Source organism: Mustela nivalis (assembly GCF_964662115.1).
Source record: "Mustela nivalis genome assembly, chromosome: 2".
In the NCBI taxonomy this organism is placed as follows: domain Eukaryota; kingdom Metazoa; phylum Chordata; class Mammalia; order Carnivora; family Mustelidae; genus Mustela; species Mustela nivalis.
In genome coordinates this window covers 59,006,256-59,025,014 of record NC_139021.1, presented here as the reverse complement: position 1 = coordinate 59,025,014, position 18,759 = coordinate 59,006,256, and the positions used below count along the sequence as shown (strand labels likewise).

The window sequence follows — 18,759 nt, the reverse complement described above, 5'->3', positions numbered from 1 at the left end:
AACAAAACAAAACACTGAGACTTACACTGATAAGGAAAACATGATTCTTCATAATAGAGGTACTTCCGATAGTTTCCAAAGGGATTCTGTACAGAAATGTTTGAGAATCAGGACAAAGGAGAAAATCAGTATGAGCTAGTATTAAGAGCATTTACAATATGCCAGACAGCATTTTAAGGGTTTTTTTGGTTTAGTAATTTAATACACACAGCAAATCTTTAAGATAACGTCTACAGTGACCTCCACTTTACAAAGAAGGAAACCGAAGTGAAAAGAGGTTACCTAGTTTGTAGGTAACAAGTAGGTCATGCTGCTGAGCGGCCAGCCCACCCAGGAGGCCAACCCCCTCTGACTCCCTGCTCTGAACATGCTCATATGTAGAGTTGTAATGTAGGGCCAACGTGGATGCTCTTGAATTCTACCTGTTTCCCCTCTTGTGGCTTTCTGAGACTCCCCGCCAGGCCCCAAACGGTGCTGACAGTGGCTCTCTTCTCTCTATTCTGAAATTTCACCAACCAGAAATTGAGCATCCTCCTCCATGCAAAACCTCTTGGTCCCCTGGCACGAGAAAAACTAAGGTTTGTTCTTGACTCCAGCAACTGTGTCCTGAGTTAAGTCAAATATAATAATTTCTCCAGATCCACTCTTTTACATAAGACAAATATTATCCTTTTCCATTTGAAATGATCTTGTTGTGACGAAGAATAATTTAATGTGTTGTGACATCATAAGTCATTAAATAGGTGGATGGAGAAGTGGTAGGCACTTACTGGCAGAAGCAAATGTGCATGAGAGCTTTTGGTTTTAATTCTTTAGCAGAGAGAAAGGGGAAGTAGACCTCTAGGCCAAGTAGGGCAACAAGGAAAACCAACTGGTTAGTGTCTGCTCCCCCAGGGCAGACTTCTAGTGAAAAGCAGTAATAGCATAGTTAGACCACCTGGTTTCAAGGTCCTGGGTCTCTATCTTACTAACTAGCTAACTCACTTACTAGTCATGGATGATTTAGCACTCCTCCGTGTTGCAGATCCATCCTTTATAAAGCTGTAGGATTATAATGCATCTACCTAATAAACTTGATGTGAAGGGTGCTTGGGTGGCTCAGTGGGTTAAAGCCTCTGCCTTCAGCTCAGGTCATGGTCCCAGGGTCCTAGAATCGAGCCCCACATTGGGCTCTCTGCTTGGCAGGGAGCCTGCTTCCTCCTCTCTCTGCCTACTTGTGATCTCTGTCTGTCAAATAAATAAATAAAATCTTAAAAAAAAAAAACTTGATGTGAAGATTAAATTAGATGATACATTAAAAATGCACCTAGGAAAATTCCTGGCGCCCATGAAACATGCACTAAATGTTAGATGTGGTTGATACTATCATCATCATCATCATCATCATCATCATCATCAGTAGTATCTAGCTGATGGAACTTGGTCTGACCTCCTAAAGTTAAAGGGGGTAAAGACAGAAACAGAAGGCTCTGGATTTTTTGGTGAATGGATGCAACAAAACTTAGCGTACCCCTTAGTCCTTATTAGCTGAAGTTTTCAAATTCTGAAAAGAATTTCATGGGTAAGAATGTTTTCCTTTCTTTTGAGTATCAATTATCTTTTAGTCATGTCTAAGAAAACTGTACTGAATGAATCCATTCAATTGTTCAATGAATATTAATTGAACACCTACCATGTGCAGTCATTTTTCTAAGCATTGGGAATACAGCAGTGGACAAGACAAAACACCTGCCCTAGAAAAATCATACATTTTAATGAAAGAAACTGACAAAGGAAAAACTAAACTGTGAGTTTGATCAGTTGGTAATACATGCTGTGCAGAGTACTGCAGATGAGCGATATTTAGACAGAGTGATCCAAGAAAGCGTCTCTGAAGTCCCAACAGTTTAATTTTGCTTTTGTTTCTCTTGCCTCAGGAGACATATTTAGTAAGAAGTAGCAACGGCCGAATGTCAAAGACGTGACTGCTTGTGTCTCCTCCAGGACTTCAATGGTTTCATGTCTCACATTTAGGTCTTTCTTCCATTTTGAATTTATTTCTTGCGTATGGTGTGGATGGAGCTAGAGGGTATTACACAAAGCGCAATAAGTCAGTCAGAGAAAGACAAATACCATATGATCTCACTCACATGTACAATTTAAGAAACAAAATGATCATAGAGGGGAGAAAAGAGAGCAAGAGGCAAACCAAGAAACAGACTCTTAACTACAGAGAACAGATGGTTTACCTGGGGGGGCAGAAGTAGGGGGATTGGTTAAATAGAGGATAGGGATGAAGGAGTGCACTTGTTGTAATGAGGACCAGGTGTTGTATGGAAGTGCTGAATGACTAAATTGTACACCTGAAAGTAATATTATACTGTATGTTAACTAACTAGAATTTAAAGAAAAACTTAAAAAAAAAAAAGCCTCTCTGAAGAAGGTAGCATTGAATGCAAAGGGTTGGCAAGAGATCCAAGCAATTATTTGAGAGAACAATCAAGTCAGAGGGAACAGCACGTGCAAAGGCTCTGAGACAAGAGTGAATGTGGTTTATTTAAGAAGTAGCAAGAAGGTTAGAATGGCTATAGCAGAGAGAGAAATGGGCAGGGTTTCTAACAGCTATTGTTAGAAACATAAATAGAAATAAGTTTATGTCATGCATTTTAGGCTTACTAAGGAGTCTGGATTTTATTCTAAGAGTGATCACAAATCATTACAGGTTTTGAGCAGGTGGGAGAAAAAAAAAAATAGACCATGGTAAAAGCAAAGAGATCTATTGGGAGACTCGTGGGGTCCAAACCAGATGAAGATCCGTGGCTGAGTGAGGGTGGAGATGAAGATGATGGTTAGTAACTAGATTCTGGATCTATTCTCAAAGTAGAGCCAACCAAAGCTATTGAAGGACTAGACGTGTTGTGTGAGGTAAGGAAAGGAATTAAGGATGAAACCTGTGTTTGGGACCCAATTAATTAGCTAATAAAGGGGCACCTGGGTGGCTCAGGTCATGATCCCAGGGTCCTGAGATCAAGTCCTACATCAGGCTCCCTGCTCTGCGGGGAGCCTGCTTCTCCCTCTCCCACTCTCCCTGCTTATGTTCCTTCTCTTGCTGTGTCTCTCTCAGTCAAATAAATAAATAAAGTCTTTTTAAAAAAATTCATAATCCACATTAGTGTATGGGTAAATATGTGGCTCTGAGAAGTCCATGGAAAGGAAAACTGACACTTATTTAAAACCAGGATTTCCCAAATTGTGTGTGTGTGTGTGTGTTTAATCGAGTTTATTGGGAGTAACTTACAAGCAGTAAAATCCAACCATTTTAGGTATACAACTTTATGGGTTTTTATACAATCACGTAACTACCACCACAATCCCAACTGATTTTAAATAAGTGTTAAGGGGTTAATCAGTTTGCTCAAGAGTAAACAGAAAATGGAGAAAAAATTCAAATCTACATCTTTCTGAGTTCAGAGCCTGAAATTCAAGCTGCATGGTACTGTGCTGTCCAATATGGCAGCCACCAGCCATATCTGGCTATCTGGGAACTTGAAATGTGGCTACTCCAAATTGATCTGTGCATAAATGTAAAATATATGCAGGATTTTGAAGACATTTTGAAAAATGTAAAATATCCCAGTAATTTATTATAAGGATTATATATCCAAACAATATTTTGGATATATTGGATTAAATAAACTATGACATTAAAATGAATTTCACCTCTTTTTTCTTACTTTTTTTTTTTTTTAAAGATTTTATTTATTTATCAGAGAGAGAGAGGGGGAGACAGGCAGACAGAATGGCAGGCAGAGGCAGAGGGAGAAGCAGGCTCCCTACTGAGCAAGAAGCCCGAGGTGGGACTCGATCCCAGGACGCTGGGATCATGACCCAAGCCGAAGGCAGCTGCTTAACCAACTGAGCCACCCAGGCGTCCCTCTTTTTTCTTACTTTTTAAAATGTGGCTCCTAGGGGCACCTGGGTGGCTCAGTCATTAAACATCTGCCTTCAGCTTAGCTCATGATCCCAGGGTCCTGGGATGGAGCCTGCATCCCTCTCCCTGCTCAACGAGAAGCCTCCTTCTCCCTCCTCCACTTCCCCTGTTTGTATTCCCTCTCTAAAAGTTTCTCTGTCAAATAAATAAAATCTTTAAAAAAAATAAGTGTCTCCTAGAAAATTAAAAATTACATATGCGGCTCATGCACTGCTTTAATAAGTAGAGGCTGTCCATAGAATTTATTTCTTAGTGTTATGGTCAAGAGTTTTCCCTTTATTTTTCTATCCGGGGGTTGAACATATCACCGGGATATGTTGTTTTATCCAGAACTGGTTTATTTCCAGAGCAAATAGATGGAAACGGCATTCTTCCTCTGGCCTCCAGCTATTTGCAGTCATATTCTTGTGCTCCCACACAATGTTACTGCTTTCACTTTTAGCAGATGCATTTTATTCAAAATATTAGCTGCTCAATGATTTGTCAAAGGCATATACCAGAAGGTTTTTCTTTTTTAAAATAAAGCAGTGAGGGGCGCCTGGGTGGCTCAGTGGGTTAAAGCCTCTGTCTTCAGCTCAGGTCATGATCTCAAGGTCCTGGGATTGAGCCCCACATCGGGCTCTCAGCTCAGCAGGGAGCCTGCTTCCTCCTCTATCTCTACCTGTCTCTCTGCCTACTTGTGATCTCTGTCAAATAAATAAATAAAATCTTAAAAAATAAAATAAAATAAAGCAGTGAAATACAATGATTACGGGAAGTCAATCCTGACTCCAGCATTCAACCTGCTGCATTTCCTTGCACGGCGAGCCAGCATCTCTCTGATGCTTGTATTGTGTCAGCCACATCCCACAAGGATCCTGAAATGCACACAATACCTCCTAAAATATCTCAAGGGGCTTCAAAGATCTTCTAAATATTTTTAAAGTTCTAAAGAATTAGAGTTGTCTAAAATAATATGTTCCTTCCTGAAACCTGTTTCGTTTTAGTTCTAAACATTCCTTTAGTCTTTGGTATTAATTTACTGATTCTGAAAAAGAAAGAAGTCTTCATAAGAGTGTTCTTTTTTACTCCTATTATAGTGTTGTGTCTCTGTGTGTTTACCTGTTAGTGTCCACTACCTCAAAGTAGCTTGGCAATTTGGCATTTATCTACTATCATTTTATTTCTGTGGTTCAGTAGCTATCAATCCTCTTTTGGGGAAATTTTGAAAAACACAAATGCTCGAACTTTGTCCCTAGAAATTCTGATTTAGTGACTCTGAAGTCTACCTCAGCCAACTGAGAAAATTTGATACATTACTGAAGTTGAGAACTGTTTGTGAGGACAGCCAAAGTAGTGCCTTAGGCTCCATAAAGCTTACTTTTAAAAAAGGAATTAGTGTGCACCCAGCTCTCTCTTCTGTCCTCTCTGCCTGCAAGGATACAAGGACATCTCCTCAAACCTTCTTACCAAAATCTCATTGGCTTAGATCCTTTCCCTCCACCAAACTCCTATTAGGGTTACTGCAAGCATCATTCATTAGTCTGATGTCTACATACAGTGTGTGTATGTGGGCATGGGTGTGTCCCAACTGGTCTATAATTCTTTTTTAATTTAATTTTTTATTTTTTTTTTAAAGATTTTATTTATTTGTTTAATAGAGACACAGTGAGAGAGGGAACACAAGCAGGGAAAGTGGAAGAGGGAGAAGGCTTTCTGGGGGGCAGGGAGCCCTAGGTGGAGCTCAATCCCAGGACCCTGGGGTCATGACCTGAGCCAAAGGCAGATGCTTAATGACTGAGCCACCCAGGTGCCCCTGGTTTGTGATTCTTAAAGGAGAGGGATAACATCTTTATGTTCACCATGCACCATTCCAGCCAAGTACACTTCACACAAGAGGTAATTTTTTACAAAGGATGTTCTAAAAGTACACAAGATGATCCCCAATTGACAATGGTTCAACTTATGATTTTTCAACTGCATGATGGCGTGATTCAGTAGAAACCATATTTTGACTTTTGATCTTTTCTCACTAGCAGTATTTGGTAAGATAGTCTCTCATGACCCCAGGCAGCAGCAAGCTGAAGTTCCCAGTAAGCCATGTGATCACAAGAGTAGACAACCAATATACTTAAAACTATTCTTTACCTATACAGCCATTCTATTTTTTACTGTGAGTATAGTTTTTGATAAATTACATGATATATTCAACACCTTATTATAAAATAGGCTTTGTATTAGATGATCTGGCCTAACTGTGGACTAATGTAAGTGTTCTGAGCCCATTTAAAGCAGACTAAGCTATTATGTTCAGTAGGTTACATGTATTAAATGCATTTTTGATTTAACATTATTTTCAACTTAGGATGGGTTTATTGGGACAGAACCCCATTGTAAATCAAGGAAAATCTGTATGTAATTTGAATAATCAAAAGACAGTTATAACTACAGAAATAAAAGTTCATATTATTTATAATGAGATCATTAGCTTATAGTAGTGAAACATTTTTAACATGGTAAACATAATTTAAGAAATTTATAGGTTTCAAAGTGTTCCTTTGCCTTGGACTCAAGGCAAAAACACTCTTGGGATTTGCAACAATACAGGGAATGTCATGTAGCCTTTATGGGAATCTATATTGGTTAGCTTGGGCTCCCTATGAAATATCACAGACTGGGTGGCTTAAACAACATACATTTATTTTCTCACAGTTCTGGAGACTGGCAAGTCAAGGTCAAGGTACTGGCTGATTTGGTTCCTGCTGAGAACTCTCTTCCTGGCTTGTAGATGGGTACCTTCTCACTGCATCTTCCCATGGCTGGAGAGACAAAGAGGGTAGAGAGCTCTCTGGTGTCTCTTCTTACAAGGATGCTAATCCTACAGGATCAGATATTCACCATTATGACCTTATTTAACCTTACTTACCTCCTTATAGGCCCAATATCCAAGTATAGTAACATTGAGGATTAGGGTTTCAATAGATGAATTTGAGGGAATCTTTCCACGGTATCTTTGTCTGGTGATCAGCCAGCCATTACACCAATGATTCTAATGGTGAGAAATCAGTACCTGTCAATATGTTACTGTGGAAAAGCTCTAATGGTTAGAAAGCACATGCCATATGAAGTCACATTTATATCCCCAAAACTTCAGTCTTTGGTTCATGATGTGTTCTTAGGAACATCCCAAAACACTTCAAATCTCTCCTCTCATAAAACTGCTTTAACTAAAAATAAGTGTAGCAGTTACGGATCTCAATCCACAAATTCAAGTTTGCAAGAAATATAATCTCCTAATTTTACCCAAGGGAGGACTTCAAAATCACATTCAAGATTTTCTCTTGACTCACACATTCCTTTACCTCAAACTACTAGGATCTCGCTCCTGAAAAGCAGTCATGAAGGAAATGATACCTTATAAACTTTTCTTTTTCTTTTTTTTTTTTCAAAGATTTTATTTATTTATTTGACAGAAAGAGATCACAAGTAGGCAGAGAAAGAGGGGGAAGCAGGCTCCCTGCTGAGCAGAGGGCCTGATGCGCGGCTTGATCCCAGGACCCTGAGATCATGACCTGAGCCGAAGAGAGAGGCTTAACCCACTGAGCCACCCAAGCGCCCCTAAACTTTTCAATCAAAAAAATTTCCCCCATCTCAGAATGTTTACTAATTACATAAGATTTCCTGAAATGTCATGTGTTTGATATATCTATCATAGCATTAAATTAAAATGCGTACAGCTGAAGTGTTATTGGGATGTTATATATTACAAGTTTTATTGTAATTTTACACTTAATCCAGCTGAGTTTTCTGATCATAGCAGAGTCAACTATTATTTCAGAAGAATAAATCTAGCATCCATGTTGATGGGCAGGTTTAAAAAATTATTCTTTTTTCTTTTATGAGACCTCCTCATCCAGACCCTTTTCCTGGCCCACGCAATAAAACTCTGTATTATTGATTTTCTGGTGGGATAATTTTTTTTTTTAAGATTTTATTTATTTATTTGGCAGAGAGAGATCACAAGTAGGCAGAGAGGCAGGGAGGTTGGGGGGGGGGGCGGGTAGGGAGCAGACTCCCGGTTGAGCAGAGAGCCTGAGGCAAGGCTCGATCCCAGGACTCCGGGATCATGACCTGAGCTGAAGGCAGAGGCTTTAACCCACTGAGCCACCCAGGTGCCCGATTTTCTGGTGGGATAAAATTTTAAAATAATTTTTGATCCACAGTTTTAGGCCAGTCCTTCTTAAATATTCTTCAGTGAAATACCAGTAAGAGAAGAGGACAGAGAGTGCAATATGTAGCTGTAAGTAGCCCCTAAACTAAAATTTTGTTTGATGATTATGATTAAATCTTAATGAAATTATTCACCTGGGGCACCTGGGTGGCTCAGTGGGATGAGGCCTCTGCCTTCGGCTCAGGTCATGGTCCCAGGGTCCTGGGATCGAGCCCCACATCGGGCTCTCTGCTTGGTGGGGAGCCTGATTCCTCCTCTCTCTCTGCCTGCCTCTCTGCCTACTTGTGATCTCTGTCTGTCAAACAAATAAATAAAATCTTTAAAAAAAAATCTTAAAAAAAATTATTCACCTCATTTCATTACATACCATTGCTTTAAATATTAAAAAAAGTTTCACTTTCCTGAATCTTTCAGTAAAATGATGCCACAGGAAAATATGTTTACTTTATGGTTTTGAATAAACTGGTGTTATACCTAAGAATAACCTTTAACTCCAGGCTGGGAAGAAGCGGAGGCTTGGAAGAAAGAAAGAAAAAGCAGACCCTTTGTGTGAGAGCCCTGAATGACAAAAAAAAGTTTCAGTTTGGAAACCAGGGGTTTGTTTGCTTTGCTCATAATGTGCCTGAACCCTTATTTCCTTAGACTCTATTCCCCTGTATTGTTTGCAAATGCGACTTACTTTCCATGGGACCATTAGAGCCCTAAGGTGCAGTCCCTTCCAACTTAACACTCTCTTCGAGATAGTCCAAATGTCCTGCTTGTCCAGCTAATATTAACTGAGCACTTATTATGCACCTGGTTTCCCTTTAAACCCTTTACATTTGTCAAGTCTTTTAATCGTCCCCAAAAATCTATGATGAGGTTATTATTATAATGCCCAACATACATACACAAGAGAAAACTGAGATACAACTAGTCCAAGGTCACCCAGCTAGTGGATAACTGGCAGAGGTTATTACAAACTAGGCATTCTTAATGGCTACAATATAGTGCTTTATTTAAATGACTCCACATTTTAAACTATGGCCTTAAAGCAATAACAAACGTGTAAAATTAAAACACATAAAGCCTTGATAATGTTGGATGTGTTTTCAAAGTAGACTTTGTAATAATATTGGATATTGAAAAGTGCATAAATCATGTTCAGAGGTAACTATCACTCACGTAGAGAAACAGAATATAACCAGAGCCCGCTGTTCCCTCCTACGCTCTTACGTTTCAAAGTCCAAAATAAGTATCCCCTTATTGTTTAAAAGCTGAACTCCATAATCTACTTAAAACCCTAATTAAATTCATTTCCATAGTAATATACTCTTTCTAGAGTAGTGATCCTCAAAATGTGGTCCCCAGACAAGCAGCCGCTCTAGCATCATCTGGGAACTTGTTAGACTTGCAAATTCAAGGAACTCAAGCCAGCCCTACAGAACAGAAACTCTGGGAGTGGAGCCCAGCAATGATGTTTCAACAACCCCCGAGCGGACTGTGACGCGCGCTAATGTTGGAGAGGCATGGATGTACGTCCGCTGGGATGGTTTTGATTGGGGATCGCATGCTGTCTTACGCGAATACTAGCGTATAAAGCGTTACCCTTAAATAAATTCTAATAACCTACCTTTTTGAAGCACACCGCGGGTAAGATGCTTTTCTATTTTAACTAACCGCGTTTCCGTTCCCGTCCATACTGCATTTTATCAGGACTAGAAACCAGGTTCCTCACGTCCTAATCTCCCCGGTAGCCCGGGCTGTACTAATCCAGTTGACCCGCAAAGCCCGGCCCCAGCGCCGCGACGAATTCAACATCCAGAGGCGGGAGCAGGCATCGGCCAATCAAAAGCAGCGCTCGCCCATCCTGGCAGTGTGATTGGTTGTTTCCCACCGGCGGACGCGACCCAGGGGGGCACGCCCAGGGTCTTTCAGCACCAGCCAATCCTCGCTCGGCGCCTGGAGGGGCGGACCTGTTCGAGTGATTTAACATGGCGGAAAGTGCTACGGTAGAGGCGCCGAGTCCGCGGGGTTGTGCGGACGGGGAGGACGCAGACCCCCCAGAAGAGGGGATGGCAGAAACGCCGAGAGATGATCAGGAGCAATTTGAGTGCCAGGAATTGCTCGAGTGGCAAGTGCAGGTGGGGGCCCCCGGGGAAGAAGAGGCCTCTGGCCCGGTGGCGGAGGCCGAGGCGATAGCTGCCGGTTGGATGCTCGATTTCCTCTGCCTCTCTCTTTGCCGGGCCTTCCGCGACGGTCGCTCCGAGGACTTCCGCCGGACCCGCGACAGTGCCGAAGGTGAGTGCTGGGCAGGTCCGGCGGGGGGCTGCGCTGGGGCCGGGGCGACGATGCGCCGCGGGGCGGGAACGGCGGCGGGCGGTCGAGGCCTGGTTTGCCGCGCGCCGTACACCTACCTAGTCGGGTCGGTGGCGACGGGGGCTGCTGCAGCGGTGGACCGGAGAGAGCGCGGCTCTGAGGAGAACGTCGGTTCGAGTCTCGCATTGCCCCGTTTTCGGCTTCTTAGTTCTTCTCAGATTCTTGTTTTTTCTCTTCAGTAAAAAGGATAAGACCCCCCCCCCCCCGCTTGTAGAACTGATAGAGGATTCGGTGAGTGAAAATGCATAAAATTGCCCAGTGTCCCAAGTTCTTTTTCTAATTTGGCGCTTGTATTTGGTGTTTCTTTCGACTCAGGTATTCCTGTGGTGGCGTTTATGAAGCGGTCGCAATGGCCTCCAAGTGACCCAAGCACTAGGGTTTTCGGTTATTTTGTGAGCTTTTCCAATCCCATTTGGCCTGCTTGCACATTATAGGCTGCAGGGAAAAAATAACTTGTCGGTGAAAAGTGCTCCTTAGACAACACAGCCTTGGACCGACAAAGACACAGACTCCTAGAGAAGACTAGCCTGGCTTTTTTAGTGGTAACAGAAAGGTGCTCTGCTATTTAATATAAAATTAAATATTTTGTAAAACTATATGGACACATTTCATCTTCATGGTAATCCCATTGCTTAGGCAAGTAATTTTAGTTTATAAATTGGACTAATTAAGCAGCCTCCAGTATTGGTAGGTTCAAGGGAATGCTCCACACTTGTGCCTTATCTTCCAGTTCAAGAACCCTTACTCCAGCTCTGTCGGGGAACCCTGAACCCATGGTTAGTTAACATGAATGAGAAAGTTAAGTTGCAAATTAGTGTGTTACAGTGATTTATTGAAAAAGTCCACTTTGGGGAAGAGGGTACAGTTACCTACTTGTCAATGAATTTGGGTTGGAAAGGTCAGTATGACTTAGGTTTGGCTTAATTACCTTAATACCTTAATACAGGTATAGATGGTGTTCAGAAACAAAGTTCAGCCAAGTAAATTTGCAGATGTAATTGCAGAGCTAATAAGCAATTTCATGAATTGGGCTGACAACATCCCACCTTGCGAGTAGGCAGAGAGCTTGGTGTTGTACAAAATGGAAGATTTAAAAAAAAATTTTTTTTATTTATTATTTTTTTAAAAGATTTTATTTATTTATTTGACAGAGAGAAATCACAAGTAGATGGAGAGGCAGACAGAGAGAGAGAGAGAGGGAAGCAGGCTCCCTGGCAAGCAGAGAGCCGGATGCGGGACTCGATCCCAGGACTCTGAGATCATGACCTGAGCCACAGGCAGCCGCTCAACCCACTGAGCCACCCAGGCGCCCCCAAAATGGAAAATTTTTATAGATGGAAGGTGGGGCAAGAATGTTATTAGCAAAAGAAAAGGATTGGTTTAGGCTAGGTACTTTCCCTTAGGAGGAAGAACAGGGGGTCGTATGCAGATTACCTCATCTTCCTTTGGGGCTGAAGACGACCCATTTGGCAGACTCTGGCTCCAGTCACAAAATTCCTTCCCAACAGGTTAAGACTGTATTTCTGGGGGACATTGAAAGTGCAATTAGATTAGGTGTTAAGCCCCAGTTTGGGCCAGTGGTTCTCTTTTAACAGTGATTACATACAGAAGTATGTATGTAATACCCATATATATGTGGGTATTTCTATACATCTCTAGATACAGGTTAATATATATGCATGTATTTCCTCGTTCTGTTAGGTGAAAGTGCACTGAAGCAATGTAACCCTAAGTAGCAACCTATCACTCAAGTCTTGGTTTCTAGTATCATTCCTTAAGAAAGACAACCAGAGCTCTTTGGAGAGATGGCCTGATTCTGGAACTGGGACAGGAAGTGTGCAAGATGAACCTGGAGCATCTTGTACCAGAAAATAAGGAAATGCAAAAATCGTCCAAACAAAAAAACCCCACAGCGGTGACATTACAAAGGGACAGGAACCAACTGCAAGAGCTGCCAATAGCCAGAGCAACTCGAGTAAGAAAAGTCTGGATTCGAACCCAAAGGTCAAATAATTATCTATGAGCCCATAATGATGGAAATAAATGGTGGGAAAAATAAATAAGTGGGAAAAGAAACAAATCTCATACAGAAGAATTCAGGTAATTTATGTAGTAGCTACTGTGTTCTCAAGGAAGTGAAGTATAACACCCCATTCCTTAAATGTGGTCTGTGCATAGGGACTTTATTTTGAAGACAACAGTATGGAATTGGAGGGAGGTTAATTTCACAGTAGAGAAATCTAACAAACAATACTTAACTCCTAGGCAGCAAGGTCAACAGGAACAGTGCCAGTTGGTGGTATGTACACTTTATTTGACGTGTTGAAGATAGAACTTCTTTGATCTTTCTCCCAAAACCCCTTCACTCATTCAAATTGTAAGGAAAACATCAAACTGCAATACAAAATGCCTCAAAACTGCCACAGTCCTCAAAACCATAGGAGTCTGAGAAACTTTCATAGCCAAGCAATGCCTAAAGAGACATGATAGCTGAATGTAATGTCCTGGGTGGGATCTACAGCAGAAGAAGGACATGAAGTTAAAAAACTAAGAAAAGCTGAATAAAGCATGGACTCTAGTTAATATTAAGATGTTACTAACGGGAAACTGGATGGAGGGAGTATAGGACTTAATCTTCACAATATTTTAAATTAAAAACCTTTCTAAAAAATAGACTCCTTTTGAGGTTCTAGAACAACACCCAAAGAATAATCTAGGCCACCTCTATTATTTTGAAGTTAAGGGCACAGAAACCCAGAGAAAGTAAACTATTTTCAAAGTTGTTCTGCTAATCAGTGACATATAAATTTGAACCTAGTGTTATCTGTCTCCATTTTTGACCAAAAGGACTCCCTTATATCTTTTATAGGATTTCATGTATTACAATTTTCAGTGTTATAAAAATACACAACTCTTGATGCTTTCTCAAAAATTCTTAGCACTTTCATTCTGACTCAGAATTGTTCTCACACCTCACTTAATTCAGATAATACCTTTCCCAGACTGTTATTCCTAACCTGTCTCTTTCCATGGGAAGCAGTGTAAGATAGTGGGTAAGAGCATGGGCTCCAGAATAAATTGTCTGAATTTGATTCCTGACTCTTCTACTTTCTAGTTGTAAAACATGAATCAAGTTACTTACCTTTCGGTACCTCAATTTCTTCATCTTTAGAATGGTGACAGTAGTATCTACCTCACAGAGCTGTTGATCAGTATAAAGTAAGGTTTCTCAGCCTCAGCACTGTTGATAGGTTGCCCCACATAATCCTTTGTTCTGTGTATGTATGAGAGTAGAGGGGGGTGAAGGTGGAGCTTCTGTACATAGTAGGATGTTTAGCATTTCCCTAACCTCAACTACTAGATGCTAGGAGCATCCCCCTTACATTCATAATAATCAGAATTGTCTCAGACACTGCCAGAACTCCTCTAGGGGTCAAAAAGACCTAGTTAAAAACCATTGGTGTAAAGTGTTTAGACTAGTACCTGGTATTAGAAGTGCTTAAATCTAGTTGCTGTTGTAGCTAGTCACTAGATCTCCCTATGTGTCTTTCTGTCAGCAGTGTTTGGTTACAACTGAGGAAAAAACAGATAGCAAGGTTCAACCAGGTTTTCATTGTTTTTGCTTTATTTATTGTCTAACAGGTACAAAGAACAGAAGGGCAGTGGTGCGTAAGATAATTTTGTAGTTTTTGCATAATGGACTAAAGGGAAGTAAAGATAGAGGTCTTTCTTCTCTAGAATATATTCTTTTGTTTTGCTTTTGTACCATACTTTTAACCTTTGTGACATTAAAATTTTAATAACTTGCATAAATTTGGGGTTGTGTCTTCTCAAACTAAAACCTTCCTGAGGAGCAGGGGCTATCTTATCAGTTCCTAACATTGGCTAGCAATAGATGTTTACTAAATATTGAATGAATTGTTTAAATTTTATATAAGTTTTGTGCTCTCTCTGAATCCTGTTTAATTATATTGTGGCTGTATTTGGTCCAGATAATCTCTAGGATAGCACAAGAGTATGCTATTTTAGAATTGAAATAAATACAAATAAATATATTTGCCTCTTATTTCCTTAGTAACTGCAGGACTGCTTTTTGATTTTGCTAGCTGATTTAATCTTTATATACAATAGCCAAGCCCTGAGTGAAGTATAACAGTGGCATCTTCAGGTTTTACTTTATAAACATTATTTCCTCAGAGAAGCTTTCCTATCTTATCCCTCCAGCTAGCTACTAAAACACACACTAGGTTTGTTATATGGCACCCGCAGCATTATGTACTTGTCTTTTTCAGTTTTCCCCATGTTTTTACTTTAATTACTCAATCATTTGTCTTTCATTTCTACATAGTAATAAACTCATTGAGGCCCAGGATTATGGTTTATGCACCATGATACTCACTGCCTAACACAATATCTGGGTGGGCATTCAAGTAGTTAGGAGATTAATATATTTTTTAAAGATTTTATTTATTTATTTGACAGACAGAGATCACAGGTAGGCAGAGAGGCAGGCAGAGAGACAGAGGAAGAGAAGCAGGCCTCCTGCTGAGCAGAGAGCAGGATGCAGAGGGACCCCGGGGATCATGACCCGAGCCAAAAGCAGAGGCTTTAACTCACTGAGCCACCCAGGCGCAGGGAGATTAATATTAATAAATTTGTTTCTATACATCTGCAATCTTATTTCTTTGGAGTTAGGGTTGTGGAGAAACAGAGGTTTTGAAGGAAAAATAAACTTTTAATTGCTGAGATTGTATCCTGGAAGTTTTAAACCTGTCTCAAACCTAATTATAATAGGGAAGGGAACTATTCTCTTTATTTTGCTGGGTGATGATCTAGACTGGAGACAGAGAAGGGGGTGACCACAAGTTCCCAAGAATGAGGGACATAAGTCCATTCTTCTACTGTCTCTATCTGAGGTACAACCCAAAAGACCCCTATCAAAGGGTAAAAGGTAGCTGTATGGACTCAGTTTGCTTCCATTTTCCAGAGCTTTTCTATCTAGCAGTCACCAGTGGACAAAGCAAAAACCAAGGCACACCCATTGACAGCCCCTTCAAATTTCCAGAGTAAGTGTTAGAGCTGAGCGGCAGCTTTGAAACATTCCTCTTAGATGAGCTGCGTTAGGATTTTTTTTTTGGCCCTGAGGAACCACACTCAAGGTGGTTTTAGCCTGGGAATTTAGCATGGAGCATCTTATTCTGCCACCACAAACTCTTCTACCAGCCAGCATGGCAAGTCTGACCTGCTCACTGTCAGCCTCTCCGCTTGCCCAGGAGCCTCTGCTTAGCAGAGCATTATAGTAGAGTGTTAAGGTGAAAGTGCAGAGCAACCGCCAGAGGTGGCTGCCCTGAGGGAGGTCATGCATCTCTGGGCCCATAGGCCTGGGGGGCTCAGTGTCGCACCTGTGGGGACTGCAGGACCAGCTTGACCAACTTCACTGAACTCCTGCCTCCCTCTGGTGCTACGCTGTAGCCCTCCTGGAGCTTCCGCATCAGGGTTGCTGAATGCGGGAGTTGCCTATTGGGGCAGAGGCTTTATTGCACCATCCCCACGGTGAGAAAGACCAACACACTGTTTGTTGGATTCGGCTGTGAGCTCACTTCTTCGACCTGCACAGCCCCTGGAAAAGACTTCGGGGCCTAGGGTCTAGTACCCTGTCGCCACCGGGCCATCCCTGTCTTCGGCCAGCTTGCCCCAGTAAATGTTTTTTTTTTTTTTTAAAGTCTTTGTGAACTTAAGAGACTCACTTAACTGAAACCTTGACTGAAATAATATGAAGTATTTCCTATAATAGGAGTTTTAAGGTATAAAATAAGCTTCCAGCTAATGATTTGACACATTTTATAGTTTTGAATCTAATTGTCCCTTTTTGTTAGTATAGAGTGCTACCTGTGGAAGTACTATTAAATATTTATTATTCTGCATGTGAAAATCTATTTTATTTTGTAAGTGTTCATTGCTATTTTCCTCATTTTTAAAAAATTGACTGTAAACAAAAGTATACAGTTCCCAGTTTGTGATAGTTTTTGTGTGTAACCTATTATTACTCAGCCAACCACACAGAGGCGCTGCTGGGTCAAGTTTGGGTTTTTTAAAAAAATGTTTTAATGTTTTTCTTTTTCAGCTATTATTCATGGACTGTCCAGTCTAACAGCTTATCAGTTGAGAACGATATACATATGTCAGTTTTTGACAAGAATTGCCTCAGGAAAAGCCCTTGGTAAGTATGTGTTTTTATCTTATTTTGGAAATGTTTTAATCTATGCCTAAAGGTAAAACAATGAGAACAGATGAGATCTGTTATTTTTGAGAGTTTGCACAATGTGTTTGGGATGTTCATCTATACAAGCATATCTAAAGCAACTAAAAGAAATAATAGTTACAGTCTTCTTAGAGCACTGGTTGTCAAACTTAGCTTGCTTCAGAAGTATTAGAGAAATTGTTTAAAAAAAACAAAACAAAACAAAAACAAAAATCAGAATTCTCCACCATGAATTCCTAATGAGGTAGGATGGATGGGAGGGGCTGTGGAGTTTGTGTTTGTATTAGAATTTCCAGATGCTTCTGACACTGCTATTGCTAAGCTATACTTTATGGAGAGTTCACCTCATACTGGACTGTATGGTAAGTTTGTGGTGACTCTTACTATCATACACACTTTTTTTCGTAGCAACTATGATAATTGACACCTCTTATTAGAACTGGATTTTCGCACTTCTTTAGATAGGCGAATATGATTTGTAGCTATAATAACTCTCTCCTTTATCTCTACAGGTTATTTTAGATTGTAATGGGTAAGACTGCTTCAGTTTTGAGTAATGCCTGATTTTTACAACATGGTCATTTAAAGGACCTCTTGATGCAAATAATTACGTATTTATGTTGGTTTTTATAATTTACATAATGCTTTCCCAGAGTGCCAGTTGGTAGGCGGTACTTAAAATGAAACCAGTTACTTACAGTCCTGTTGTGTTATATGAAATCCCAGTGTGCTTGTACCATTCTCATGGCCCTCACTATCTAGCTCTGGCTCATATAGCATACTCTCTGGGAGTGAGGCTGGGTCTGGAGTTGGTGCCATGACCATAAGTGAACAGGACTAGAAGCAGAGTAAATGTTGGGGAGATCTATAAGTAGTCTGGGCCTATAACTAAAAAAGAAAACCATCTTGATGTGGACACAGAGAATTTCTGATCATGTAGACAGTAAGTTAGCATGGTTGTTAATGGTTGTTTTGTAAATTAAAATATGACAATATACTCTAAAGTGCCCAGCTGCATTTCACATACTAGCAGTTGTTCAGTAGTTCTTACTTTCTCCCCTGACAACCCTTCCCCCAACCTGTCTTTTCATTCTGAAAAGAAATGCAGATTTTATGTGTAACCCCACTAATCTTGAAATTCACCAGGATCCCCCTTTTAAGTATATCTTAGAATAGGCCCACGTCATTTATCAAGAGTCAGTGTATTTCACCATAATGAGCTCAAGTGAAGCCACAAAATTTTAATTTATATGTTGGATTTTTAGCTATACATAACTCTTTTGTCTTATTTTTAAGCGGTTGCTCAACAGCAGCACTGCCTAATAGAAAAATAATGTGAACTACATATGTAATTGAAAAGAAATAGGTGGAATTAATTTCAGCAGTATCCTACTTATCCCAATATTTCTAAAATATACATCAACATGTAATCCATATAAAACATGTTAATAGGATATTTTACCCCTTTTTTTGCAGTAAGTCTTTGAAATCTGGGGTATATTTGATACTTAAAGTGCATCTCAGTTTGCAGTTAGCTATATTTTGACAGCTCATTAATTATATACAGCCAGTGGCTACCATATTAACTTTCGTTTCCTGCTGCAGATAGCTTTAAAATATGGTAAATGTCTTGAAGGTGAAATGTTTGTCTATGGCAGCCACCCTCATCTCATGGAACTTTATTTTTTAAGATACGTGCAACTCTGGGAGACTTCCCTTCCTTTCCACTCCAGCTTTCTGCAGCACCCCAGAACTCAGCAGATGTCTTGAGGGGAAAACCAACTATGTGTTTTCAGTTCCTCTAGTTTCCAGTCCACCGAAGTAGCCCCAAGGAAACCACCAGAAGCTTTTCCTCATTTTCTTAACCCAGTGAAATTTCCCTGCCTGGAATACACTGAATCTTCATCCTTATAAGCAAATATGGCCAGGGAAGAAAAGCTGCAAATCACTGACTAACTC

At 40.5% G+C, this 18,759-nt stretch overlaps 1 protein-coding gene and 1 long non-coding RNA gene across 7 annotated transcripts in view; one reads left to right on the top strand and one right to left on the bottom strand.

Annotated features, from left to right (window-relative positions):
* Nucleotides 1-1,729: 1,729 nt before the first annotated feature.
* Nucleotides 1,730-10,009, bottom strand: LOC309859252. Its single transcript, XR_014308640.1, has 3 exons — nt 9,793-10,009; nt 6,646-6,768; nt 1,730-2,061 (listed from the first exon to the last, which is right to left on the bottom strand). It is a non-coding gene; the product is annotated as an uncharacterized lncRNA (long non-coding RNA).
* A 98-nt stretch (nt 10,010-10,107) lies between these two features.
* The window catches only part of TERF1 (telomeric repeat binding factor 1), a 35,105-nt gene continuing 26,453 nt past the window's right edge, over nt 10,108-18,759 (top strand). For all 6 annotated transcript variants that reach the window (XM_082719863.1, XM_082719861.1, XM_082719862.1 and 3 more), the window contains exons 1-2: nt 10,108-10,460; nt 16,663-16,758. In XM_082719863.1, the coding sequence (XP_082575989.1) occupies nt 10,154-10,460; nt 16,663-16,758 (403 nt within the window). In that variant the 5' untranslated portion in view covers nt 10,108-10,153. The remainder of the gene's footprint in view (nt 10,461-16,662; nt 16,759-18,759) is intronic.